This window comes from Haemaphysalis longicornis, unplaced genomic scaffold, assembly GCF_048455015.1.
Source record: "Haemaphysalis longicornis isolate Haplotype H1 unplaced genomic scaffold, Haemaphysalis longicornis Haplotype H1 scaffold_1, whole genome shotgun sequence".
Classification (NCBI taxonomy): domain Eukaryota; kingdom Metazoa; phylum Arthropoda; class Arachnida; order Ixodida; family Ixodidae; genus Haemaphysalis; species Haemaphysalis longicornis.
The window spans coordinates 114,588,607-114,616,151 of record NW_027526203.1 but is presented as its reverse complement, the minus strand read 5'-3'; the positions used below and the strand labels follow the sequence as shown (position 1 = coordinate 114,616,151).

General features: G+C 47.2%; 1 protein-coding gene across 1 annotated transcript in view; it reads right to left on the bottom strand.

The window, feature by feature from the left end:
• The window catches only part of Larp7 (La related protein 7), a 52,695-nt gene extending 25,357 nt beyond the window's left edge, over positions 1–27,338 (bottom strand). The window contains exons 1-7 of the mRNA XM_077707675.1: positions 27,113–27,338; positions 26,936–27,014; positions 25,532–25,632; positions 15,655–15,900; positions 9,388–9,526; positions 3,361–3,616; positions 244–526 (exon numbers count right to left, since the gene is read on the bottom strand). Coding sequence (XP_077563801.1) covers positions 244–526; positions 3,361–3,616; positions 9,388–9,526; positions 15,655–15,900; positions 25,532–25,632; positions 26,936–27,014; positions 27,113–27,235 — 1,227 coding nt within the window. The 5' untranslated portion in view covers positions 27,236–27,338. The remainder of the gene's footprint in view (positions 1–243; positions 527–3,360; positions 3,617–9,387; positions 9,527–15,654; positions 15,901–25,531; positions 25,633–26,935; positions 27,015–27,112) is intronic.
• Between the last annotated feature and the right edge of the window lie 207 nt (positions 27,339–27,545).

The window sequence follows — 27,545 nt, the reverse complement described above, 5'->3', positions numbered from 1 at the left end:
TAAGAAGAAGAAATGGGTGTGGGCAGGGCATGTAATGTGAAGGCAAGATAACCGTTGGTCATTAAAGGTAACAGAGTGGATCCCTAGAGAAGGCAAGCGTGGCAGGGGACGGCAGAAAGCTAGATGGGCTGATGAGAATTGGTCGCAGTTAGCACTGGACCGGGATAAATGAAGATCCATGGGAGAGGCCTTCGCCCTGCAGTGGGTGTAGATAGGCAGATGATGACAGAAACAAGAGGTGACCTTGAACTCGGTGGTGTTGGAGACGGGCTTGTCGGTGAGCAGCTTGATGATGACACCCGGCTGGAAGTCCAGCGTCGGGACCGGTGCACCCTGGTCATCCGGCTCTGCACTGCAGCCGCCGCCCACATCCTCGGCCATGTCTTCCGCTGCGAGGAGCGACGGGTGGCTGGGCGAGGGCATGGGCGTGCCCCCGGACGGCGGCAGCAACAGCGAGCGCTTTATTTGCGCCATGGTGGCCTTCTGCAGGGCCAGGTACTTGTTGCGCAGCCGCTTCCACTCGCACCTGCACCAGTGGCCACCACAGGGGGCGGGTGAACTCAGACAGCTCGCCCGCTTTCCAACTCCCGCACTATGAGCTCCATGTACACTGGTGTTTATCCGTGAATTGCCTATTGGTATAGACAGTGAGGAATGGCGTGTATGCACGAGTTCAAGTCCCAAGCCTTATTCCCATTCAAGGTGCTCGCGCATGCATTGCTGCTCAACATTTTTCTGACATATGGTCAGATCTTGCAAGGGAATGCTAAAAATACTAGCGATTAAAAGGGGATGCCACAGCCAACATTGCCTCTGTCCATAAATGCCGAAGGACTAAAAAAGAAGCATCACAACTAAAACATGGCGTGACTGTGACCCTGCTAGCTATTCCCAAATAGTCTGTCGGTTCTCGATCATGAGTGCTAGAGACCTCTTTTGGGCTAATCCTTGTTATAATGTAAAACAATTTGCACTTGCAGCTAGAGTCACCCACAAACTTATTCAATGCCTGCCTTTTCTGTTGAGATTTTATGCTAATGCATGTCACATTGCTAGACAATTTGTTCTTACATCTAATGCTGTATTCGGGTGGTCGCTCTGATACTCCGACTCGGAGTACGCCGATGCGCCGCTTCCCGCAATCCGAGCAAGAGTCCCCGCTCCCCAACCGAACGCGTACCCAACCTTGGAGTAGCACGCGACCGTGGCGACGCGGCGCGGCCAAAACGGCAACTGCAAACAGCCAGGCCGGCCAAGGTGTCTCAACAAATGGCGGCCTCCGTATCGGACGCGTTAGCTCCAAGCCAAAGTTCTCCGACATCAGCCGAGCGCCTGTTATTCGCAATGATTGAAGGTAAGAATAGGTGTGCACAACCTTGCGAACGTATTCCTGCACTTTGAACACTGGAAGTGGTTCGGCGAACAGTTCGGCGAACTTCGCAGCGTAAACGTGCGAGTCGTCGTCGTCTGCTGTCCTCCTCGGCGTCGATTTCGAGCTGCAGAAGTAGCGGAGACGGCTCCCCTACACTCAACAGGCTTCTCCGTTTCGACATGATGCGGGGAATAGCACGAGAAGCAAAATCGTCGAAACACTCCCACAACTAACCGCTGTCGAGGCCTCAGCACAGAAAGGGAGGATTCAGCGAACGCCACCGACTGGGCAGGCGAGCGGGGCGAGCCAGAGGCGAGCCGCGGCGGCTGGGGTCACGTGACCCAATCGCCTCCGGATTTCAGCGGCACTCCAACTTCGGAGTCAGAGCAGTCGGAGGTGCTCGGAGTGGAGTACGACGCTCTGAGACGACCAACCGAACATACGTCGAGCGCTCGATTTCGACCACCCGAACACGGAGTCGCTTTTCGGAGTGCTCTAGAGCGCTCTAAAACGACCACCCGAATACAGCATAAGAATTCACCCAAACGTATATTCGTGTGTCTGGCTTTTCTGCACAGCCGGTGTGTTGAGCAAAAAGCCAACGTTACAGCATGTGCTACGCAGAGAAGTTAAGGGGGACTCACATCAACACATTCCTATGGGGGGTTACGAATTCATGACCCACGGGCTTGGAAGCGCCGTGCACCAATAGAAAAAGTTTTACAAATCCATCCAAATTCTCCTAAGGGCCTAGTTTTCTTCTCCTAGAAATGTTACACATCTTCAGTGAAATAAAAAAAATCAACAAGAAATGCATTTTAGCTTATGTAGTCTCCATTAGATGGTGCTAGCGGTCTTCCATGCAAGAGTTTAATTTTTTTTTGTTTCAGTACAGAAGCGACATACAGTTGAACCTCGTTATAAGAGACATGGATGTAAGAGACAAATGGGTATAAGAGACACTATTCACCCACATGGTTGGCTGGCCTATCTTTCCCATTAATTGACCTCTTCTTTAACAGACATCGGATGTAGAAGACAGTTGGTTATAAGGGACAAGTCATCCTTGAAATATAATCAACGATCTCGCTTGTAACAGACATTTTAACTTCAGATGCAGTGCCACCAGTCACTAATTGCAGTTGCTTCGGTTGTGGAAACACAGGTGGACAACAGACACCTGCAGTCGCTATTTATTGAAATGACGACGAGAAGCCCTGCCAATGGAAATGCAACTTACAGAAGTGGTTGTAGCTTACTGCCATCCATTGGATGGAGCGTGATTGCACATGCGGGCTCTCCCACTCGCGTAGCTCCCAATCAAGAAGCATCGCAGATGTTAAGTCCTGCAAGCGTAATGAATAGCCTGAGCACACAGCGGAAGAAGCTGTGCGCTCCGGCTATTTATCAGGCCTGTGAACTCAACACCTACGATTCATCTTCCACAAACAGTGAAAGGAAAAAAAGCTCGTAGAATCGGTTGTAAAAAACAGTGTAAATACAGTCATGAAGCAAACAAAGATTCAGAACTGTTTTATAAATTCTGGGGGCCAAAGATAAATTAGAATGAATACGAGAGACATCTCGTATAAGAGACAGAAACGGCTCCCCGGTACGTGTCTCTTATAAAGGGGTTCAACTGTAGTATTTTTTAAAGAAGCAAACTAGGCCGTACGGAGCATTTTCATGGATCTGAAAAACTTTTCGTACTGGTGCACAATGGTCTTTAAGCCTACAGGTGATGAAGCAGTACGTCCCCTAGGAATGTTAATTAACAGGCGAGTCCCCCTTCAACGTACAAGTCATATGCTGCCGTATTGGTCCCTTTGTGAGCCGTGTGCGACTCCTTAGACCTTTCACTGCAGACTGGCTTTTCCGGAAGTGGTCACTCATTTCAATCAGCGAAGCTCCACCATCCGACCGCCTTTTGAGGCCCCTCTGCATTGACCTTCTTTCTAAACCTCCCCCTATGGGGCGCACGCACTCACTTGGGCATGACCACGAGCGAGTGGGGCTCCTTAGCCTCGGAGTGCTGCTGGGGCTTCTTCTTGCGCTTGCGCGCCTTCTTCTTCTTCTTGGCCGCCCCCGAGGACACCTGCATGTCAGCCGCCCCATCCTCTGGGGCTTCCCCAGCATCCGAGCTGTCGGACTCGCCACTGCTGCCGGCCGCTGCCTCTTCGCCAGGCGCCGCCTCCCCACCCGTCCCGGTGCTTCCCCGTCTGCACCGTTTCGCCGGTGGGCTGCCTGCAAGCACATATTCCATGATGCCACCGCATTTCCTCCGCCGAGGAAGACACTGCCCCAGTCCGCACTGAATTTGTCAACTTGGAATCCATGACTGCATTTAGGAAGTTACAGCTCAGACAATCACCTATTTCACTGCTTAGAAGATCCTCGAGCCATGGCTCATTTGTGAAATGCCAAGACAGAGAAAATACCTGCGGCGGACATCTCACCAACAACCACACGCGATCCCCCAACACTGGATTGCAATGCAGCCTGATGCTGCGCTGCCTCAATGTTCACAATTTTGCTTCTCTCCCGTTTAACAGTTGATATTGACATTTTGTTAAATTGTGCCAATTAATGCAGGTTAAACGCGCCGAAAATCCATATAACCCTGTCTTGCAGAGTTTAGAGATAACAGCGACATAGCCAACATCGCCAAGTCTGTAAGCAGGATATGGCAAAGAAAACTAATTTCCAATATATGTATACTCCTTCATTTAAAAACAGTTGCAAATTGCTTACAACAATTCAAAACACAGCCGTAGTGCTCCAGGCTTTAAAAGGGCCATGAAGACAAAATACAAGTTTGTTTTACTCGAAAGATTTGGTGTTTTGTAGTGCACCCAGCGCTCGTCATGCAGCAAACGATGCTTTTTTCACAGAGAACTTTCATGATGTCAGCATTGACGTATCCAGGGCAAGTACTTGAAACTATTGTTAGTACGGTGACTAGGGCTACAGCGAACGGCCAAGCATGTTTTGTTGCCTCGTTTATCATTCGTCCTGCCAGACGGCTCCACAATACTGCTCAGGACCGCTGCCCGAACTCGCTTTGGTTTTGACCAGACTTGTACCTGGCTAATTTTTGTTACGGTTTATAGTACTCATTTCGTGAAACATTGGGTATGCTTGACAAACAGAGTCACAGAAAATGATGCTTATGCAAGTTGGCCAGTGTAAGCTGAACGCGCCATACGGCTGTGCTGCTGTAACTGGCATAGTGTGTCCAGTACGCACTAGTGCTCCTATGTTTGTGTGTTTGCAACTTCCATTGTTTACCACAGCATTCATACTGCTATAAATAGAATATGCATTAACACTTTTGTGACTGCACCTATTCCCATTGGTAGTATGTTATCAATGAATACGAATTCAAATTTTGGCGCTCTCCAAGCATTTCTGGACAGCCAACGCCATCCAAAGGGTAAAAGAGGAAGTATTTCATCAGTTTCGATTTTGAGTTTCTTTTCTCCGCCGCGGGGGAGCGGGGGCGATTTTTAACCCTTTGAGGGTCGAATTTTTTCTTCCAATGCGACCCCCCAGGGTCGATTTTTTTTACTGCTGATTTAAATTGTTCGGATGAATCTATCTCGAGAAAAAAATATCGTAATTTTTTTAGGGTGACCATAAAGTGACAAAAAAATCGTTTGTGTTGTTACATACATGTGCTTTATTCATGAGTAACACAAGAAAAATTCCAAATAAAAATGACAGAGTAACAAGCCGGAACCTTTTCAGTGAATCAAAATCAGATAGACATCAGTTTCACGAGCGCAAGAAGCGGGAAGCTCCCGGAGGACGACACCAAAACCAGCTGCTGCGTGTGCGGGCGGATGTGGGAGCGATAGACGGCACACCGCCCATAAAATACAAACAAAACGAGAAAAGAGCCTCATCAGTTTCGCAGGTGACTTTGGTCTGTGGCAGGCACAGGAGGCGAGAGGCGCTCGGGCGCCAGGAGGGCGATACCCAGCGTGTCCCCTCGTTAGCGGTGCGCAAGCGATTGCCGGCGCGCCGCTGAAGTAAATCATAAAAAAGTAAAAAGAAGAGCCATCGGCGCAAGAAAAAAATTTGACGTATTTCCAAAGTGTGGCAGCACCAAGGAGGTTGTATAGAACTTCTGGAGTGGAGATGGTGCTCGAAAACTGACGCCGACGGCCGCCATCTTGCCGTGGGTAGAAAACTCGTTCCGCGGTAGCAGACGCATTGCATTCGTCGCATAATGTACTTGTTTTTGCGGCGGGTTACGTTATATTTTTGCTTCCGTTCTTTTTTTGTTTTCTTTTGTTTTGTTTTGCAAGTTGATTCTCTCATGCGGCTACCTTCAAGCGCACCGAGCTTTTCTTGCGCGCGTTCATTTCGCAGCATTTGGTTTCGGTTATGCTCCCCTCTCCGTGTTTCTAGTTAAGCTCTTCGCAAGTCGCCCGTGCGTGCGCCGGGGGCGCACACATCTGGTAATTATTTACATTCTTGGGCGCTAACAACTAAAATAAACAGTAGACACAATGACATTTTTTTCTGCCCCATGTGTCGTTCTTCCGAGTTCTCTCTTGCCAAAGAGCAGAACTCGTGTTCGTTCGATCCTCATTCGCGGATGGATGCTCCAAAGGTGTAGAAAGCAGAAATGGTCTGCTCGTGCGTCGCGTTCGGCTGCGCTAATCGCGCGAAGAAGGCGCCGGGGATCACCTTTCATCTGTAAGTACTGAGGGTATCTGTTTGTTTTGGGTTTCGAGGGCATTACTAGTGTTAACGTTATGAGTGCACATTTGCCCGTCGTTTGTGCGTGATGTAAAGGGAAAATTTGGCGTAGCACCTGCCGTCCGCTTACTGAGCATACCGTACGCGCTTGTTTACGCAGATATGCGAATGTTTTCGCTCGTAGTTGTGGTGGTCCTGTAGTCGCTTGGCTGCGCGAAATCACATGTTTGTAAATATGTGGGGCGCAAATTGTTTTTCCGCACTAATTTAAATGCAGAGTATTGCTAAGGCAGTTACCGTCAAAAATCAAGACACTCTTGTTTAATATATTTCCTTTACATCCAGCCATACGTGAATACACTGACGTTTCTCGTTAGCGCTGTTTCGTAGAAGTTTTTAATGCACCGCAATGCTCTTCCGCGTTCTTCGTCCACATGATTTTCTTATCAATAGCACGCTGCTCGCGTCCGAACTTGCGCGGTCAACGAGGTTGTGAATGTGATTGAGTAACCTCCTGCGAGTAGTTTTCTTATCAATAGCACGTTACTATCGTGCCAACGTGCGCGGTTAATGTAGTCGTGCATCCAATTAAGTAACCATCTGGATTTGAAAAATAAAGTCAATGTGAGTCCCATGCCTTCTGTAAAGTGCACGCGGAATAAAAAAAACCTGCTTTAATGTGCTTCAGTGTGTGCCAAATCCATTTCGCAAAATACGATTGAAAAGCTGGAAATAGACCCGCCGCGTTGGCTCAGTGGCTAATGCACTGTGCTGCTTATCCCTAGAACGCGGGTTCGATTCCCTGCCGCGGCAGCCGCTTTTCTGGTGAAGGCGAAAAGCGAAAACTACTGCGTGAACGAGATTTCGGTGCAGGTTAAAGATTCCCCAGGTGGTCAAAATTAATCCGGAGCCCTCCACTACGGCGCGCCTCATCGCCTCGCGTTGCGTCAGCGCGTTAAACCCCACAATTAATCAATCAATCAACCAATCAATCAATCAAAAGCTCGTGCTTAATTTGGTCTTCTTCGGCAAGGGCAAAACTGGGCATGTTGTTTAAACCAGAAAACGTGCATTTGCACTACATATAAAGATTGCAATATCCTGATGGATATGATTCTTGCAGTACTGCTTAAAAACCATTCGAACCGCTACTGCGTTATTATTTATTAATCATTAATGAATAAGCATTCATTAATCCTAGCAACGCCGCTAAAAGAAACAAGCGTCAAATAATCGCGCTTTCGCGTGTCCCGCACTTCCAGCGTGAAATCACGGCTAATAGTAACCTTATAACACGGAATCTCTTGCCATGGCGCGCAACATGAGGTAATTAAGGGGCCGGTCTATAGCCTTAGCTATACCGAATAAACGTTTATTGAAATAAAACCAGAGGTGGTGCCTTTAGCATAGCGCTGCTCGTTTTCCCGCATCGACAGCTCTGTTGACCACCGTAAGATATACACAAGCGAACTCGCTGCTTGAACCATATCTTACGTCAAAACCTTACGCGTAAGGCAAAATTCAGTCTGCCCTCAAATATCGTAATCGGTAAACTAGCTTACCATCGTTTTCTCCCTTGTAAAGCCAAAAAAACGCGACCGCACTTCAGCGTCCCTGCCGGCGCAGCGCCTTTTCTACCCACGGCAATGTGGCCGCCGACCGGTTCGCCCGGCTTCACCTCCCCGCGTTGCCCGCTATGGGCGGCCTCCACTCCAGAAGTTTTATACAACCTCCTTGGGCAGCACATGCCAAGCAAGAGAAGTTGGCGAAGAAGGCGCACTTTTTAAAGATACAAGCAATGCCGTACATGAACGTCATTGACCATTTTGAAAGTGTTTGCCGATGCCGTGCATGTACGGCCGTGACCCTCAAAGGGTTAAAGCTCCTTCGCCGCTGAGCACACGTGTTTTCGGTTATGGCGTCGATGCCGCTCCCCTATGCTCCACGGGAACGGTGAATTCCGACGGATTCTGATGAATCTGAGCTGTAATCTCTGGATGACGGTAGCAGCGCAGACACGGAAGACGACTTTGATTCGTCAGACTTCAGTACGGACGGTGAAAGCGCATCAAACCACCCCGGAACGTCACCAGATATCCGCCGGTAAGTTTCGCTTTCTCCTTGGACCGCTCTATCGCTGCCGTGCGGTGATGCAAACATATCCGGCCTGTTCTAAGAATCTGCAGGGTGTCGACTTTGTTTGGGTGGGACCACTTGGCACCGGCTGCACAGTGGAGTCACCCTTTGTTTCACCGCGTCAAGCAACTGCTTTTCGCGGTGGCATGATAGGCACTAGTGCTTATATTTTTTAATCTGTGTAAATAACTTCTGTACTTACAGAGCTCATATTTGCAGTATTTTTCTATAAGGGCCTTGTATTCGAAGTGTATATTTCAATTTTTTTTTGTTTAACCCGTGAAAAGTAGCATTGATGTTTCCATCAATTTTTTTCTTTTTGCTGCTTTTTTTGTTTTGATCTTTTTCGATAATATTCATGATCAATCTGTAGTTTCAAATTAACGCTGTAAGAAAGACCTATCCTTCCTCTATCATTTCATGCCTTACACTTTAGCATCAATCATTTTCTGTGGCAGAAAAAAAATATTTCCTGGACTACCCAAAAACAACCGATTTTTCCCAGGTCACGAAAATGTTAAATTAAAGTGCACATAGCTTATGAGACGAGTGTTTTACCACTCCACCATCACTGTCGGTCGAAAGACACTCAGTGTCTTTTTCTTGCATTTTTCTTTTTTTTCCCTCTTTAAGTAGCTGCAAGATGCGGCAACTTATTGCGATAAGCCCTAGGGGCCTGTAGTACCCTTTCTTGAGTAAAAATAAACGAGCTTCTTTTCAAAACTGTTTATATGGTTGGAAAACTTTATTGTGGTTAGTTCTCCACACAAATTTGGCACTGTTTTCACTGTACTGTCTGAATGTTGATGGTTTTTTTTCCTCTTTTTTCAACTATTCATTATGGTTTACTGCGTATATTTTTATGTGTGCTTGTGTATGTGTAAATGTGTTAAGAGTACATATTTGAATTTCATAGTTTTCGTGCCAAAAACCGGTTTCTTCTAGGCCGTTCTGTCTGCCTTGGTTTTCTGCACCCGTGTATTTGCCGTGGTGGAGGGAGCCTGTCAAGGTGGTTTTTCCAGCTTTTTTCTTTCCCTATCCCCCCCCCCCCCTCATCAAATGGATGAAAATAAAGGCATTATTAAATAATGAAAGCGAATTTGCAATGTTTGCAATGAAGGCTGGGTGACTTGGGCTAGAACAAATGACATCGCAGAAGTTTTCCTCCCTACCTTCATCCTCCACTTTCACCTCCGAGGTTCTCCCTGCAGGCGCCTCATCAGCACTTGCAATGGACTCCGCAGTAGACTCTGCTGCGGGTTCTGAAGTCCCCTCGGGTTTCTTGCTATTTACATCCTGATATCCGAAGTGCTGAGAATGAGGGGGAGAAAAGATGAGGGCATGCACAGAGTTCGGCAACTTAATTTCACCACTCGTGCCAGTTCTGCCCACCTCCCCTGGGTACCATTTGTTTACAGCGAATGTATGTCTTCAGTTCAGCGAAACATTTAACGACGCCAAAACTACAACCACTTTCATAACAGATACAACTACAACTACAGATTGTTACCCAGAGTATATTCCGATCCGTACCCCATCCCCATTTTCCAACTGTTCAAAAAAAGAACAGTTGGAAAATGGGGATCATGGGGATCATTTTTCATCATCTTACATCTGTCGGCACTGTGCAGGCAAAACTGCCAAGCTTTTCAAAGGCAGGAAAGCATTAGGCATGGGTTTTTGCCCAGCCTTCACAACCTTGGCTCCTTTTCTATGCACACGAAACTCTTGCCCCCCTTCAGCTCATAAATGGAACAAAGCACGGTGGGCTAAAGATTCCTTTGATTAGATCAAGGCCTGTCTACACTTCATGTCAGATACAGTGGAACCCCGATTACACAACCCCCGGTATCACAACGACCCGCTTCTTATGACGTATCACCGCGGTCTCGGCAAACTCGCAATAAAAACAAGGCATTAAAATCCCCGATTATACATGCCCGCAGCAGGCAGTGGCCGGCAGGAGCTTTACCTTCAACAGCCCCATGCAGCAGCCGAGCGCCAACCCACCAACCGCGAGAAGTCAAACACGAACGTAGACACATGCACGATACCCCACGGCAATCTTCGTTCCTTTTTTTCTCACCTTTTCTTCTGTCGCTGCCTTGTACAGAGGGCAACACCCTTGTCTATAACACAGGTGTCGTACTCATAAACCTTATCTTGCCTCGGCCAAAAAAGATTTGAAGAAAACTATTGTGTCATTCTGAAGTACTGACCATATATTTTGACCTCAACATTTTTTGTGGCAAGTTTGAGTCTGCAGTTTTGAGAGGTACCCAGTTGAAGTTAAACTCGGTGTTATAGGCAAGGGTGTTGCGCACTGTACTATTGTTCCTTTCACGTCCCCTTCTATCGCCACAAGTTGCGGCCTTGGAAATTTAACAGCCTCGCCTTTTTTTCCTCTCAATTTACTGAGCCGCGTCGGCCTACTCGTCTTATCTCGCGCGCGAGATAGATGAGGAAGCGAGGCTCAGGGCTGGCGGGCTTGTTTATAAACATTGGCCGGGCTAGCGCCGGACGGCATGGGGGTCGCGTGCCGAGTGGCTCGTGGGCTAGTGGAGACACCACAGGGAGAGGGGGGGAGGGGGGCAACAAATCAGGCGTTTTTTTTACAAACTTGGGCATTAAGTTAGGAATTTGCAACTTATGCACGAAAGCGCAAAATAAAGTAATCCAAATGGGTTCTTAGCCCCGCTTGTCGTGAGAGACTGTCTACTAGGGCGGCATTTACCCGTACCCCGATCATGCGACACTTTCGCTCGGTCCGTTGAAAGTCGTCGCATTGGGGTTCCACTGTACTAAAGTGTGGAAACGAGGCATACAAAGCCTCATTCTCATCTCCATCTCCCCGGTGCACATGCTGCCTCACGGCCATTTTAATTCTCAATGTTAAGCCTCACAAGCCATCAACTTCACCTGCTGAACAATTTTAACAACTACAGGCAGAACATTGCCCCCATAATGCCTCTCTGCACAGCTCTGCACTACTGCCCCAACAAACTGCGCCCATGAAAGCGTTATATAAACAGAGCATCATGGTGTAGCGTGCCAGCAACTTTGAAATTAGAGAAGAGACAGCACCAGCAGCAACAACCAAGGTTCAAAGCAACCAACAACCTGACCACAACAGACGACGGTGCATGCCAGTGCGGCGGCTTGGCAAGAGGCGTGGGTGGCACCCAAAGGCCCTTGTGGGTAGCACGAACACAACCCTTGCCCCAGTGCGGAGGGCCCGCATAAGTTCTTGCTTAGCCACTGCTTCTCAACCGCGAGTGTCCCCTTTTGGGCTTGAAAATGCGAGGGGGCCCCCACAATGAACTAGTCAATCAATCATACTTTATTCCAGTTTTTTGGTACAGGGGTCACAAAAAACTGATCCATGTCATAACGTCAAACAATTTGCACTTGCAGCTAAAGTCGCCCACATGTTTAATGCTCGACTTTTTTGCGTCTGACCTTTATGCCGAGGCACGTCATATTGCCAAACAATTTACTCCTGCAGCTAAAAGTTACCGAAACGCGCACATGCTGCCTTTTGTGTCTGGCTTTTCCTCTAAGCTGGCGTTTTGTGCCAAAAGCCAACAATGCCACGCGGCAATATTAAACGTACAAGTCATGCAGCGAAGCCACCTTTCTGCGTAGAGAGAGGGGAGTCAAATTCGGAGAGGGCTTCACGGACCCCTGAAATGCCCTCGAGGAACCCCTGAGGTCCGGGAACTCCAATTTGAGGACCACTGGTATTCGCCCCGAGATCAGAGTCGGCCCCTGGTGGCGGAGTGAGGAACTGCTCCTAGTGCAGATGCCACTTTCCTGTAATTTGGTCAAGGAACGTGATAATCAGTGGCTGTTGCGGGATTGCGGACATGCTCCTTTAGTTCCGTGAAACACTGTCCCCGTGGCCATCCCTTAGCGCATGAAATGTGTTAACACGAGGGCCAACAAGAAATAAGGCTCCCAAAGAGCCCCAACTGCACAGGAAGGTGCGAGGCGAAATCCGGCACTCTCGATTCCGCCCAGCGGCGCTTTGCTGCACCTCTCAGTCTTGGTTCAGCAGCCAGCCGAGATGGAGGTGACGACTGTTGCTCCCACCAAGTGTGAGATTCGTTCCGTAATTCGTTTTTTGCCGGCCAAAGGGGCTTCACCCGTGGATATTCATCATCAGCTGACAGAGGTGTATGGCGGCAATCGCATGTCCGTTCAACACATCCGAAAGTGGTGCCGGGAGTTTAGTGCCAGTCAGAAGGACGTCCCCGATGAAGAACGGAGAGATGATTATCGAGATGGTCCAACGCGAAGTGCTTCTTCAAAACAGGAGCATCACTGTCTGTGAACTTGTTGATCGGATTCCTGGGAGTCCTTACGGTACAGTGGATAGAGCGTGGACTGAAAAATTGGGGTATCACAAGTGTTGTGCTCGATGGGTACCGTGTCAGTTGACAGCCTCGCCTGTGCTCAGTGCCAAGATGATTGGGAAGGATTGTTGGACTCCATTGCTACGGGAAACGAAATGTGGGTGTTTCATTTCACTCCCGAAATGAAACAGAAGTCCAAACAATGGGATCACTCAGGGTTACCAGAACCAAAGAAGTTCAAACAAACTCTCCTTCTGGCAAAGTCATGGACAGTGTGTTTTAAGATCGTAAGGCAATACTGCTGATCGACTTCATGGAACCTGGAAAAACAATCGACAATCAACGTCGGACAGAGTTTAAACAAAAGAAAAACATGCATTACATGTATACGTGCCTTTTCTAGCCAACCTCAATGATCGAATGTCAGAAACACGATCAAGGTTCAAGCGACAACACAGCGCAGTTATTCGGGAACCCGTTGCGTTCTCTCTAAAGGTAAAACCGAGAAGGAACGACCTACCACTCTGATGATGGGCAAGTTCAATTCCTATCTTCATGGTTCTGTTACCGAGTGTTGCTTAGCAGGCCTTCTAAGCGACATTTTGTAGGATTTCAAACAAATCATGCTGTTCCAAGCATTTGAACATGAACAAAACTAATCAACAGCGTAGCCAGTACAGAAAATTTCCTCTCACTGAAAGGTATCCAAGAAGATTGGTTTACAACACTGTATTCGTACTATAGTCATGTTGCCCTAATCTAGCTAGACGTCAGATGTTGACTACACTAGGAGCATTAACACTTTCCTTGGCAACTTCAATTACGATGAGAGCCTAAAATAACTGACATGGCAGCGTTATCCATCAAACCTGCATTCAATGTCGCTAAAATTTGACATATGGGTGCACGTAAGAGGCGTCTGTTTCAAACTTTGTATCTGTACACTCGTAAAAATTTAGAAATTTTGCGTTTGCTTCCGAATGCGACCAAATATCACAGGCTCCTGTAATAAATGTTGGAGCATTGGAGTGTTGTGAGCTTTTCAGAGCATCCCATAAATTCAATTATGCATCGTGCTATTTATTTGGCCAGGCGAATGCATCCTCGGAAAAGTGCTTGCATGATACAGCACTTTCTACGCCATGCTACAGCAAGCACAGCCCATGGCATTACATCCCGTGATATTACGTCCCGTGGCATTACATCGGCCGTTAAGTGATTCCCGGCGGGTTGCCACTTTTTAAGTGCATCAATGCAAGCTCATCGCCGCTTCCGTGCAATACCATGAACATTGAGGAATTGAAACTACAGCATGCCACTCTTTAATACGCGCTTCATGCGCAAAATAGACAACGCGCTCCCACAACGTCCACACCAGCTGCGCGACGCTGCCACCACCTATATGTCGATCTTGCGACAAATAGCACACAAGCTGCAAACCCCCTCCCCATGAACCCATGTATTAAAAAGCGGTCCCTCTCTGGTTTTTGGAACAATGAACTGGACTATCACTGGGTAACAGGAGGTTCAACTAGCAGATGATACACCGCGATACTCAGCACATGAACTCAATCAAGCCGTCAGCCCGCAATCTACTGGCAAAACAAACATCACAACACATAATAAGTCTGCAAAAGATTTTATCTAGCGACTGCATTCTCTCACTTTTAATAAGCGGAGCGACTGAATAGACTGCAGCAGGAAATGGCATTTCGCCTGTAAAACTGAGATACACAACAGATGCTTAGCAATTAGGACATCGATTGTAGCATACTCCCACAATTTACACACAGCTGCCCGCACTGGTGTACTGAACATAAAAGTTCAGAGCCAGATTCCTGCAAGTCTGTCGTGTTCCTGTAAAGCGGGATTCACATGACGGCCGCGGAGGCCCGCGGAGGCGGTCGAATATGTGACGTCAACACAACACCACCGGAAGCGCCGGCTTGGCGGCGCTTCCACACGCGCGGAGCGACTAGCAGATGACAGCACGGAGGAATCGAGGCGGCTCTCAAGAGGCACACACCAGGACACCCAAGCTCTCAATCACCCACAGCGCCCCCAAATGCCAAGGCGCACTTCTCCGGCGCACGCACCGTCGCTTCTACATGTGTTGACCACGGCATGTCGGAAAAGTCGCTCCCGCACCTGGCACAACCTAGAACCGTGCAACTGAAGTGCTAAAAACAGGTTCCATTCCCCGCTCAGGTCCGCCGTTGTCGAGAGAGAACATGAGCAGGCATTTTCTTTCCCGGAGCATCCGCGGGCGTTCCCAGCTGAGGGCCGGAGCCTAAAACTGGTCACGTGACCGGGCTCCGCAGGCCAGAAAGACGGGATTTCTCTGCCGTGCGAATCCCACTAAAGGGGGTACGTGGCAAGTAAAACTATTTTTCTTATTTACAGACCAAATCTAATCAAATTAGGATCATTTATGTAGTTAAGTATCCTAAAAGCAACAGCGACAGCAACAGTTTATAAATATTTCCTATGCCTTGTGAGTCACGAGACTAATTACCTTATCAAAGTTACCACAGGATTAATTAACAAAAGGCAAGAACTCAACAAGGTTTTTATGCCACTATGATAAGGAATGTCTATTTTGTGCAAGGAAGGTATTAGATTATTGCTTTATTTCCTTTAGGCATCCATAAAGAAAGAGAAGTTTCACTTTTTTTTTGACATGAAACTATTTCTGATTTCAAAAGGAAGGTGAAACTTTTATTGTTCTTTTTTATTATAATGCAAGAATTTAATAGTTTTCTTGCACAGAATAAACATTACTGATCCCACTGACATAAAAATCTTCTCGACTTTTTGCCTAATTAGTTAATTATGATGAAACCAACTTTCAGGTAATTATTCTTGTAACTTAAAAAGTACAGAAGGTATCCTTAAGCTGTTTATGCTTTGTTGTTAGAATGGTAAGTTACATAAATGCCCCTAATTTGGTTAAATTCGGCCCATAAGTAAAAAAGCCGCTTACGCGGTTTTACACGACCCCGCTCCTCACTCTCCACCAGAGGCTCGCCCTGCCTCCGTTCCGGGATCACACAGGCGGGAGAACGCTTCCCCGGCCCCGCTCACCTGGCAGGCCCTGTGCATGTCGTCGGACGAGGCGAACTCGACGAAGGCGAAGCCCTTGATGCGGCCGTTGTGGCGGTACCGCGGCAGGCTCACGTAGAGCACCTGGCCGTGTCGGCTGAACACGCCCTGCAGCCAGGCATGGTCGGCGTGCAGGGGCAGCCGCTCTACGTACAGCGTGCACTCGTCCACGTCCGGCTTGGTCGCCAGCGCGGTGCGCCGCCGCACCCGCTTAAGCCCCCCGTCCATCTGCGCAGGCGGGAAACGGACACTCCGTGATGGACTCCAGCCGCAGTGTTCACTGCAGCAGGCACGAGTTAACCCCTTAAGTGCTTTATTTTTTTTAGAATTTCCCGACCAAAAGTGCCTATTTTTTTTATTGCTGATTTCGAATCTGATTGTACTAAAAAGTAGCTAGTCGATGTTGAAAAAATATTTGTACCCCACAGTTAGTCAAATCAACACAATAAAGTTTATTTCTGAAGAATACATAGGAAACCAGGTACCTGCTGCTAACAAAATTAAAAACTTTATAAAAAGAACATTTGCAGATGCCACATCTTTCTTCACTTGTGTAGGCTAAGCACCTTTGCAATAGCAGGAGTGCAAGGAATACCCACATCTCTTCCTTTGTCACTGGTACCCATTTTTTGAGGCGGGAGTGATCACTGGGAGGAAAGCATTTCAACTTTTCAGCCGCTTTGCGATTGGTTTTGTCTACCACCTATTATATAAGTTCATCGTCTAGAACCTGCTGAATATATTCCGTAATGTCACCCGGCGATGACAATATGAAAGTCTTGCCTGGAATGGCCAAGAATGGAAAGCGATGAGCCTTCACAGGAGGATTGTCCACATAAAGCAGGATCCACTCGCGAGCAGTCGCGATGTTCGCTTCCCTGCTGTCTTTGTCATCACCGGAGGAGATGCTCAATTCACCGTCATCGCTGTCTTCACTTCCAGAGACAAGATAAACATCTGTATCCGAATCAGCATCACTTGAAGAAGATGACGAAAATGAACAGCTTCTTTTTCTAGTTGACGGGCCAGCTATGCATGGGTCGGCGCCACCGCACGCCATATTTTCATACAAAAAGCGCGCCTTGCCGCAGGAGAAAACTAATTCGTCGAGTAAATGCTGCCATCTAGTGGATGGCACGCAATCTAAGCCGCAGACGAGCGCTTCTCGTCCTGAACAGTATAGGGCAGTACCTATTCCGCTAAGACGAGCTCTGCTCGTCCAAAGCAGTTTGGTGACAGTTTGGGCAGGACGAGCTCTGCTCGTCCAAAGCACTTAAGGGGTTAAAGGGAAGCTGAAGCGCTTTCCAAAAAAGTTGAGTTAGATTAACAGTTATATAGTTTATTGCGCGCTGATTCCGAATATCACATTGGAATTTATCGTACATGAGTCCAAGTGGCATTTATCTTGCGAAAAGCGCGGCCCCGTTTGAAAGACGCGCGCTTTTCGTCTTTTTTGCGCCCGTCATGACGTCAAAGGAGGACACCCTTCGGCCGCGCGGGTTGTCGGAAGCATTGCGAACGATCGCACGGTTGCCTTTGCGGCAATTTAGCTTGCAGTTTAATTTAAATACATGACTGGAAGTTTGTTTTATAATTTCCCGTGCTGTTGGTTCAATTATCTTGGAGCTTAAATTTGCTTTACACGACAGAGAACCCCAAAGCAGTGACTGTGACGTCGACTAGTGGGTTTGATCAAAATATTTTTGAATTAGGCAACCAGCATAGGGGGATTTTATACCTTATGTTAATATTAGGTACTGCCTTAACTGTTTCTTATACACAAAACCATTTATGCCGAAGATTAATGGGCGTTTTATAAACAATCTACCAGCGAAAAGCACGTACGTGCACTGCGCAAAAAAATAGCGTTCATGCGCTGTAAACGTATATGCGAGACACATCTTGCCGGTACACGCATAAACCAACAAGCAGACTCTGCTTCCGCATTTCCTTTGTTCGTTGTCGCCCACCCCAGCCCCGTTACTCATCCCCGTACACAGACCCACACACGCGCGCGCCATTTCGGCAGCGGCGCTACGGCGCCTCCGCGATTGCTAGCTGCACTTCGACGAGTGGCGTCTTACTGCTTCACATGCATTTATTCTGAAAACACTGCAGCATACTAGTGCCTGCTCAGCATTATTGGCTGTAGTAGGGCTTGATTTTCGCTTGTGCGTTGCGCATTCTGCTACAATATTACGGCCACCTCGTTATAATTAACAGACCAGTCGGACAAGGCAGTTACGTTGTAGTTACGTTACTTTAGGTAACAATCACCAAACGTTTGTGATAATGAATCGTTGGCCTGTTTCAGCATTTCTAGATTTAAGCATTTACCGTGCTAGTCGGACAGAGGCCGTATATTTACTCTTCGCTCCTAATTTTTTATTTTTAAGTATCATCATTATATATATCACCGATTATCACTGGAGCACACTTGAGGTTCAGTGACAACAAGTGCTTGCCAGGTTATAATATGCAGCCACACGGAATCTTGGGCAAAAAATTAGGCCCCCGCAGTCAACACAAATTATGGCACGGTGGTGGTTCGGAGTGGTGTTTTTTTTTTTAATTCCAGACAAACATCACCTTATCATGACATGTATACTTGCAAAATAAGTAATCTGGTTGTCTTGGTTCTTTTACTTTGTAGGAATACTGTTTACCTCTTAGCCGGGAGAGAACTTCTATCAGGATTGGCCCCTTGTTTTAGTTTCGCCAAAAAATTGTTTTTTTGAACACTGTCCTGAGCCCATAGGGAAAGAAAACCCACGCATTTAACGAAACAAGTATTTCCTGAACAAATGTGACTTGGTTTCTGGAATGGAACGAAACATCCCCGGCCAAAGTACAGCAGTATTCCCCATCCTTCCTAAATCTAGCATCTAATGTGAACATTCGCGTCCGTCGCATCATAAAAAAAACAAAAAACAAAATAAAATAAAAAAAAACGCATTGGAGCGGTTTACAAAGTATTTAACGTAGTGTAGTATATTCTCTGTCATCAAGCACAGCCACCTCGGCTGTCGCTTCCGTATGTTATCAAGCATCCCGGCGTGGCATTAGTCTGCTTAGGAATACGGCATGATAACGTATGCCTGGTTTGGCGTTCGTGCATACTTTTTGAACACGAAAATTGTACAAATGAGTGCTATCAACCGTATCATTCACAAGGAAACACGGCGAAAAGAGCATGGCCGAGGCGGCCGAGGCGGCCGATCCGACCGGAAGTCCAGGGCCTGTTTGCCCGTACGCATAAGTTCCCGATTAAGTTCCCGCTTACGAATAAGACGCCAATAAGTTGAAGTCAGCCACGGCAAATAAGTCGGTTGCCAGAAAACCCGACGGAAATGCTACCTTAACCGAGCGTTTTTATCAGTTTCGGGCAAACGACTTATTACCTAGACAGCGCTAAAGTCATAGTTGAGAACTTATTCCCACACTTATCGCGTTCGGGCAAACGGGCCCAGGTATGACGTTTTTCAGCCGGTTTTCGCCCGCGCTCTTCGGTCTTCCGGCATTGCGCGGCGAGATGGGGGCGGGGCATCGGACCACTTTTGTTTGCTCATTGCGCCGCTTCTATTGCATGTATTGCGAAAATATTTCGTGCACATGTACTATTCAATGTGTACTTGCTGCTAGTCAACTTTTCTTTTAATTCTAAAACCGCTTCACCTTCCCTTTAAGGGGGCACATGGATCTCTGATCAAAAACTTTATTTTTAGTTACTGGGAGCACGTGTAGTTTCTCATTCTGATTGGAGATATAAAATGTTTTTGTGTAAAACGACTACATTCAAATTTATTTGGATTTTTATATTTGATTTTTCGACAGCCTTTGCGACGGGCTCTGACGGCGCCCGCCGTGACGACTTCCGCCACCTCCTGCTCTACCTGGAGGCCACCGCACTCACCCAGCGCCTGTAGACGGCATTCCGCTGTCCGTGCCATTGCTGCTGCTTTGCTTAGCTTTACGTAGCATACAGGCTCCACGCTTTTCTTTTTCTAGCCTACCTATCTCTTTTATCACCCCCTTTCTCCTCTCTAATCTTTCATCCCCCCTACACTGGGTTGTATGCAGGTGAGCCCCCAGTTGGGCTCAATAATATCCCCAGTGCACTTCCTTTTCCTTTTCACCCGAACCACCTAGTAGTAGTAGTAGTAGTAGTAGTAGTAGTGTAAAAAAACTGTGCCTAAAGGCATGTCGGACGTACTCGCAAAATTTCTGAAAGATACGTCGGACGTACACGTAAAATTTCTTTAAAATTACGTCGGATGTACACAAAACATTTCTTAAAGCTACGACGGACACATTTGAAAATTTTTTAAAAGTACATGGGCGTGACACGAACAAAGGGAACACAGGACGATTCGGTTGCCCTTGGACGTCTGCAATTATGTGTCGAGCCACCCTAGCGAGCTTATCCAGGCGCTTTAATGTCAGCTGTCACTAAAGTTCCGTCCGGAGGAAATGCCACTGGCTTGTGGTGACAGCAGTCTCTTTATTTTCACCCAACCTGCCAAGCCGCTTCCGTCCACTGACTGGCGAGGGTCACTGTCAGTTATTAATCATTATTAACAATTACAGATGGTCATACATAATTTTAGTGACGGCTACGTTGGCCTGCAGCTTTAGTGAGCGGTAGCGGTTCAGCCGCTTGAGTAAAAATCAAGACTGACTGCTCTCACTGCGTGTATTGTAAAATTAGCGTGAAGTATAGCTCTGTGAGGTGAGGTTCCCGTTGTGACGACGACAACCTTGTGGGAACATACCCACGCAGTACTCGTGCGGGGATTGCCCTTAGTGCGGTTGCGTGAAGAAGAAGACGTGGCAAGCCACACGAGGGGCTGACGTGGCCCAATGGGAAGTGGCCACAAGCGACGAGCTGGGGGCTGGAACAGTGGAGAACGCCGGCAGGAGCGCGACGTCCAGGTGGAAGACTCTAGGCTCGTCGGGTTTTCGGGACCCGAGCTCGAGAGGGGTCTACCTGGCGCCTTGGCATCCTGTGGTCGAGGCGCGACTTTTGACTCGTGGATGCGTGCAACGCTGGCGTGCTCCGCCCTTGGACCGGCGGTGCACAGTTGCCTCCTGCCCGCTGCCTCAGGGCGCCCGATTGTGAGCGGGTGCCAAGCAGACCATTGTATACGTGGACAACGGTGCGTCTTCCTCGTCGACGTTCCGGCAAGCGCGATGATGGCGTCATAGCCCCGCACCGCCACACCCCGCATCGTTACCAGCACCCACGACACCCTGCGGACAACACCTCACTGCCCCGAACATTTGGTAGAGACTTTTCTTCGGTGTTTCGCCACAGAATACCTGAAGAGAACCTGCGAGGGAGTTTCCCCTCATCACAAGCTATTAATTCTCTAGCAACGAAAAAAAAAAAAAAAAGTGAGATTTGAATTCGCGACCACAACATTTGTAAGCAGAGGTGTAACCTCTAAAACAACAGCAAATGGCATCTGATCAGCTGGTTTTGATTGCAGCTGGACGGAACTTGACACCTCACTTTGAGTTCCATCTGGACAGAACTTTAGCATTCCTTATCGATCCGTCTAGACTGAACGCTGCACACTTCAAAAAAAAAAAAAAAAAAAAAAAAAAGTGACCAAAGTGCGACAGGTGTTCTAGCATTAATACATGCCGCGACAGACCGTTCATGTGTAACTCTATTCACTGTGTGTCTGCTTGGGGTACTGTCTTGTGCGCTCATTTTGTGGTTCGATCATAAGAAACCACATTATTCCAGTGTTCTAGATACTCGCGCGAGGACTAAACGATTCAGATTTTAAAGCAAATCATTGCACGCCAAAAATACCTGCTGTGTCTGCTGCAGCAAACTAGCAGCACTTGGGCTTTTTGGACTCACCGCGGTATCTCCAAGAAGCAATTCGAAGTTTGTTCTCTTTATTGCAAAGCTTATTTCGGTGACGAGGACAGCTTTGGGACTACCAGCAAACTATCGGCGGCGAGTCCGTGACTGATGATCGAAGAGCCCCACTGTCGCCGCAGAGCTGGCGTGCAGGAAGTCTGTGGAGGTACTACGCCGGACCGACCGCCAGACCTTTCCTAGAGCACTGCCAGTAATTCGTCAAACACACTCCCCGGTGTTGGTTATACGTGCCTGCCCGACATTACTCAGTCAATGTTCCTGGCATTCGGCGTTCCTAAGCCCGTAAAGCCAGCGATGACACGGGCGGCGTACGCCACAGTGGATTATAGTGTGGGATTATCACATTCGATCACAGACCTCAGTTAAAGCAAACCGGTGGTGGCTGGCGGCAATATACCCACTTCCCTTCAAATAACTTTTTGGCACTTTTGGTCCAACATGAAAACAAAAAGATAATACCCCTGCAGTAAACGCACGGCCATTTAGCGATCAATGGTTGGAGATAACCACGTTGGTTTCGAGCCACTCTGGGCGCTGTACGTCCGACGTACCTTTAAACACAGCCTTTGTAAAAAAACTGCTGGAGGGATGCAGCTGAACAAGGTACCAGTGAACTTGTGCACAAATCAAGGAGTGCAGTAAGACTAACATCATTCTACCTGGTCTGTAGCAGAAGTTACGACCGTCTGAAGTTTGGGCCTGGAAGGCAAAACCACCTCTTTTATTTTGGTTTCTACCTTTCAAGCCCAAACTTCAAACGGTCGCAACTTCTGCTACAGACCAGACAGAATGATAATGTTAGTCTTACTGCGCTCCTTGATTTGTGCACAGTTCACTGGTACCTTGTTCAGCTGCATCCCTCCAGCAGTTTTTTTTACAAAGGCTGTCAAAAAATCAACTATATAAATCCAAATAAATTTGAATACAGTCGTTTTACATAAAAACAAATTTTATATCTACAATTAAAAATGAGAAACATACATGTGCCCCCCCCCCCCCCAGTTTTCATAACTGTAAAAATAAAGTTTTGTGGTTTAAGACCAGTGTGCCCCCTTAACACGGCCATCTCTGCTCCTAGGCAGCCCCAGCGATCGGTGACAGCAGGTCGGGGGGACGTTGTACGAACTAGAGACGGGCGAACGAGCACATCTTCGGAGGCTCTCTGTTCATAAATACGCGCTTCACCCGTAAAAACAAGGAGCAAAGGCACCGACAGATGGCCAGGCGAGCCAATAACTGCGCAACACTAGTTTCAACCAGTCCTCGGTTCATTAGCCCATTCCGTCTCTCTTTGACTACGTAAATTGCCCACAACGTAGAAGGAAGAGCCAAATGAGAATTGTACACTGGTTAAACTTGTGCGAGAGGATTGAAGGTTGAAATTTCATCCTGAAATTTCAACCTTGTATTTAACTCTTCAACCTTGTGTTTAACCCTTGCATTGAACCTTGTATTCAAGGCTTAAATTCCATTGTTCTGGTCCCATTGTGTACAGTAAACAAGGGACATGATGCTATTCTATTCCTGAATGCTGTAAATTCCTAACCTTGATATTACCAGTACTTCGACAATTTAGGGTTACTTTGTATGGCAATGTCTAAGTTGAACACTCAGCCTTGCTGTACATACCATACTCACTCATATAATGATCGCACCCCTGCAGTTTGCCGTCAAAGTTCGATTTTTTTATTTCCCATGCAATGAACGCACCCTGAACTAGCCGCAGCAATAGGTATGTCGTATTTGTGCCAAGCCTAGCTGATCATGGTCATGCGTACCTCTCTCTCCTTCCCTTTCAAACAGGACATGGCTATGTTATTGCAGCCGTCTCGCCGATATTAGCTATACTGGCAAGCACGCGGTTCAATATTGATGAGGAAGAAACTCACTAAATGCACTTAATCTACTCACAAGACACAGAAACAAACGCACTCACGTTGCTGCGTTGGCAGACATGTCTGTTTTGATGTCCTGCGCAATGTGGCAGTGGCAGCCACTTATTGGTCGACCTGTTCTCACCTCGCAGCAAACTCGTTCCGGCACGTCCCGTATTCACGACAACACTGCATTTTGTGTCACTTTGCAAAGCGACTGGCGGCAGTGTGCGGAGTTTTTATTATGTTTTTGTTTATCATTTTTTTATGTTCATGAGACTTATCGTAAAAATTTTGAACCACAACTTGCTTGCGTTTTCTGTGCTCAAACATGCATCGCGAAAAATTTACCCCGTGTAATGAACGCAGCCCTAAATTCGCATCGAATTTTTTGGAAAAAAAAGTGCGATCATCACGCGAGTAAATATGGTACATCGCTCAGCCAAACAGCCCCAGTCAATAAAATGTTCTGTTCACAGTCAATAAAATGTTCTGTTCAAGCTCATTAAAATATTTGGATCGCACATTTTAAGGCACATTGACAAAAAAGAGATGGAGAGAGAGATGCCGGCTTTACTCCGTATTCAGATACAGTTCTGCCACCGATACAAGGCAAATGAAAGTTGTTCCTTCCAAAGTTGTTGTTTCGAGGCAAATGAAACTTTCCGTTTTTCACTATCAATAAGCGCGTGAAAGACAACCAAGGGCACACTTTTAAACGACAATACTTTAAACGGATTCAGAAGAACTTCAGGTCAGACTAGTAGGTGCATACTTCAGTCTGAAGAACAAACATTACTTGGAAGTTGGCGCCTGCCGTGTGTGTCTACAACGTCCTCCTGTAGTTAGTACTCTTTGTTTCTTTCAACAGGTGAGCAGGTGGAACATAGCATATGGCAAAGTGCACTGGCCATGCCTTTTACTAAGGCTGTCAGCCTTTCGCTTAGGTTCCATTCTAAGACCTTATATTCCTGCTCCAGGTATTTGCAAGAGCTTTTAAAGGGGCCATGCAGACAAAATACAAGTTTGTTTTATTCAAAAGACTCAGTGTTTCATAGTGCCCCCAGCACTTCCCAGTAGCAAGTGATGCCCTATTCACTGAGAAATTAATTAATTTAAGTTAAAAGTTTTGATCCTCCCACCAAATCGTGTGTTTCGTGACGTCTGCCATGACGTCATGTGCACGGGTCTTCAAGTGCGCTATTCAGTCTGCAGCAGACTGTGGAGCCTTGTTTCCCATCAGTCCTCGTAGATGGCGCCACCGTACTGCTCCGCACCGCTATTCGCTTCCAAGTATTTGTTTACAATATTCGCTTACAATATCACTTACGCTAATCGGCCAGTGTAGTCCGAGACAACCTGAAAGCACCGCACTGTTGGGAAGCAATAATAAGCATAGTGCACGCAGTACCAACAGCAATACACACTGGTACTTCTCTATTTTCGTGCAGTTTACGCTTACGTGTAGTTTCGTAAATTCTATTGTCACTGACTGTTATAAAATGAATATGCATTACACTTATGCGAAAATAGCTCATTCTGCAAGCTTATAAGCCCTGCCTAACTTGCCTTTGCTTTTGTCAGCCTCAGCCAATCGCACTGCTGTGCATATGATGTCATAGGTTCTGTTGCAGGAAATGAGATAGTGAGTCGCACGGCCATTCCCTTTTTTTTCTAATTATACAGCTTATTTGAGCAAAGTTTACACTAAAAGTGGTTTCACTAGGATTCTAATGAGGCAATCTTTAGAATGAACCAAACTTGGGTTTTGTCTGCAAAAAGGGTTTGTGCTTGAAAAATGATCAAACAAATCAGGGCCATGTAATCAGGAGTTCCCAGTGTAGCGTGTTCTGTCTAACCATCATCATCACAGCAATGAAGGGGCTAATAAAGCAAGCTCCTGAGTGGAGCTGTGGGGTTTTTCTTTTTCCCGGTGGACGACTGCGGTGAGCGCGCCATCTCTCAAGGATACGGGCTCTGCATTTGTGGTCCCTGGGCGTACCCGCTCAGGCACCCTCAACAGCCAGTATTTTCTGAAAAATGTGGAAGGGGCACATTCTTAAGACAGTGCAACAACTGTCACTCTCACCTGGAGCAGTTCAGACGAAGATATGGCAGCTGCAATGTCCTTGACATCAGTAGTGAGAGCTTGGATCTTGTGGAATGTCAGAAAAACCTCGAGGTCGACATCTGAGGGAACCGCGTAAACAAACAGTAAGCGAGAGTCGTCTGGGCACGGGGCTAAGGAAAACACAAACAGGAGTGCATTTAGCATTTTGGGTTAACATATGCTGAACAGCCACTACATTTATTCCAACAAGGTAAAAATTTTAGGCTGGTTGGTACCTATTCAAAGGCAGCAAAACAGCGCAAAGGACGGGACAAGGAGCAACACCTGCTGTTCTTCCCTGGCCTGTTCTCTGCGCTGTTTTGCTGCCTCTGAATACATTTATTAATTCCATTTAGTCACAGGGTCAAGTGTGTAGCAGGGGCGGTGCAGTGGATGAACAACACAAAAGCAGTAAGCAAAGTTATGATTTCAAAGAAGCTCCCAATACGTGGCAGGCCCTAGTATTAGGTGAAATCAATGGTCAATGGAGAGGGATAGGAGAGCGCAGAACAGGTACCAGCACACGGTTATTGCACATGCGCAAGCCCACGACCAGTGTGGGCATCATCCGTGCATGTGCAGCCACATCAGTCGACTGCTGTGTTAACAGTATATCAGCAAAAAGGTGGCTCCACTCACAATAGGAGGCAGAAAGAAATGGCCGGGAAAAACATCTTTAGTGCCAAGGTATTTAGTTCTAATGACGCGAAGGCAAACAATTATATCACACAGTATGAAACAGTGAAGAATCAGTACCTCTTGCGGGATGCAATGCTGGCACAGCTGATAAAAACACAGATACTTGTTTCGTACAATGATGGAAGGCACACATTTGATTGTATGGCAGTTACACTGGAAGTTTTCGAATAGTTAAAAAAAAATAAATAAAACGCACAGCTCTACTTTGGACAATCTCGAGTTAGTTAATGAGGTTCTCTGAACAAGCAGGCCGTGCTCATATCAGAAGCTCGTACACTGGGAGTGAAAAGCTCTGCCATTTTCTATTTTGTCCTGCAACACATTGACGCGTTCGATTTTTTTAATATGCACGCACATTTACTGTCTTTTATACTTGTATAACAACAGTCACACGCATCCTTAAGTGAGCGCTCTGTTGCAATACTGCAGCTACACTTATTTGCCGCTGAGGTTACCCCTGCTTTTCAAGCGTCACACTGACGCCCTAAAATTGCTGCAGTGTACTAGTTGCAACGACGGGGTCCTTTCAATGGTGGGGCTTTTCCGTTGCTGAAAAATGCGCTCAGAAATTCGTTGCCCGTAGCCGTGAAGTGCACCCGCGTAATGACAGGACAGGCGGCCACAAAGCACGAAAAATTACAAGTTAGCCGCGAGTTGTTCGGGCAAAGAGAAGCGGCCACTTACAGCCCTCCTCGTCTTTGTGAACCAGCTCGCTCATGTACCGGTCCTTGCGAAGGTTGGCATCGCTGAAGTAGAACTCCATCTACAAAAGCGGAGCAACGGCACACAAGTCACTGCATTCTATTTCATTCCGAGTGCAAGGAAATGAGGCAATGCACTAAAAATTTAGCCACACCGCACCTGACAGCGAATGCTCTTGAACAGTTTCTTCTTCCGCCTTCGTACTTTTCTTTTCTCACTCTTCGCTGACACAACTGGACTTTGCGTCGAAGTAACTACGTTTTCTTGTGTCGGCTCACCCATGTTTGGCAAAAAAAAAAAAGAAACTGGGGAACCACGAGACGGGAACGCTTGACTACGTGCGACCACCGCACAGAACCACCGCGAAAACGTTTTTCTGGTCCGCGCCGCCGCGCCGCTCGCCTTGATGAGAGCCGGCAGTGGGCCGCTTCGATTATTACTCTCGAACTATCCACGGAGTGTCCTTGGGTTTCTTTTTTTAAGCCTGCTCAGAGCAGCTCTGAGCAGCTCCGAGCAGCTCTGAGCAGCTCCGAGCAGCCCGAAATTGCTCCTTCCAAAGACGTTGAACGGCCAAATAAAGGGCCTCTTCGAT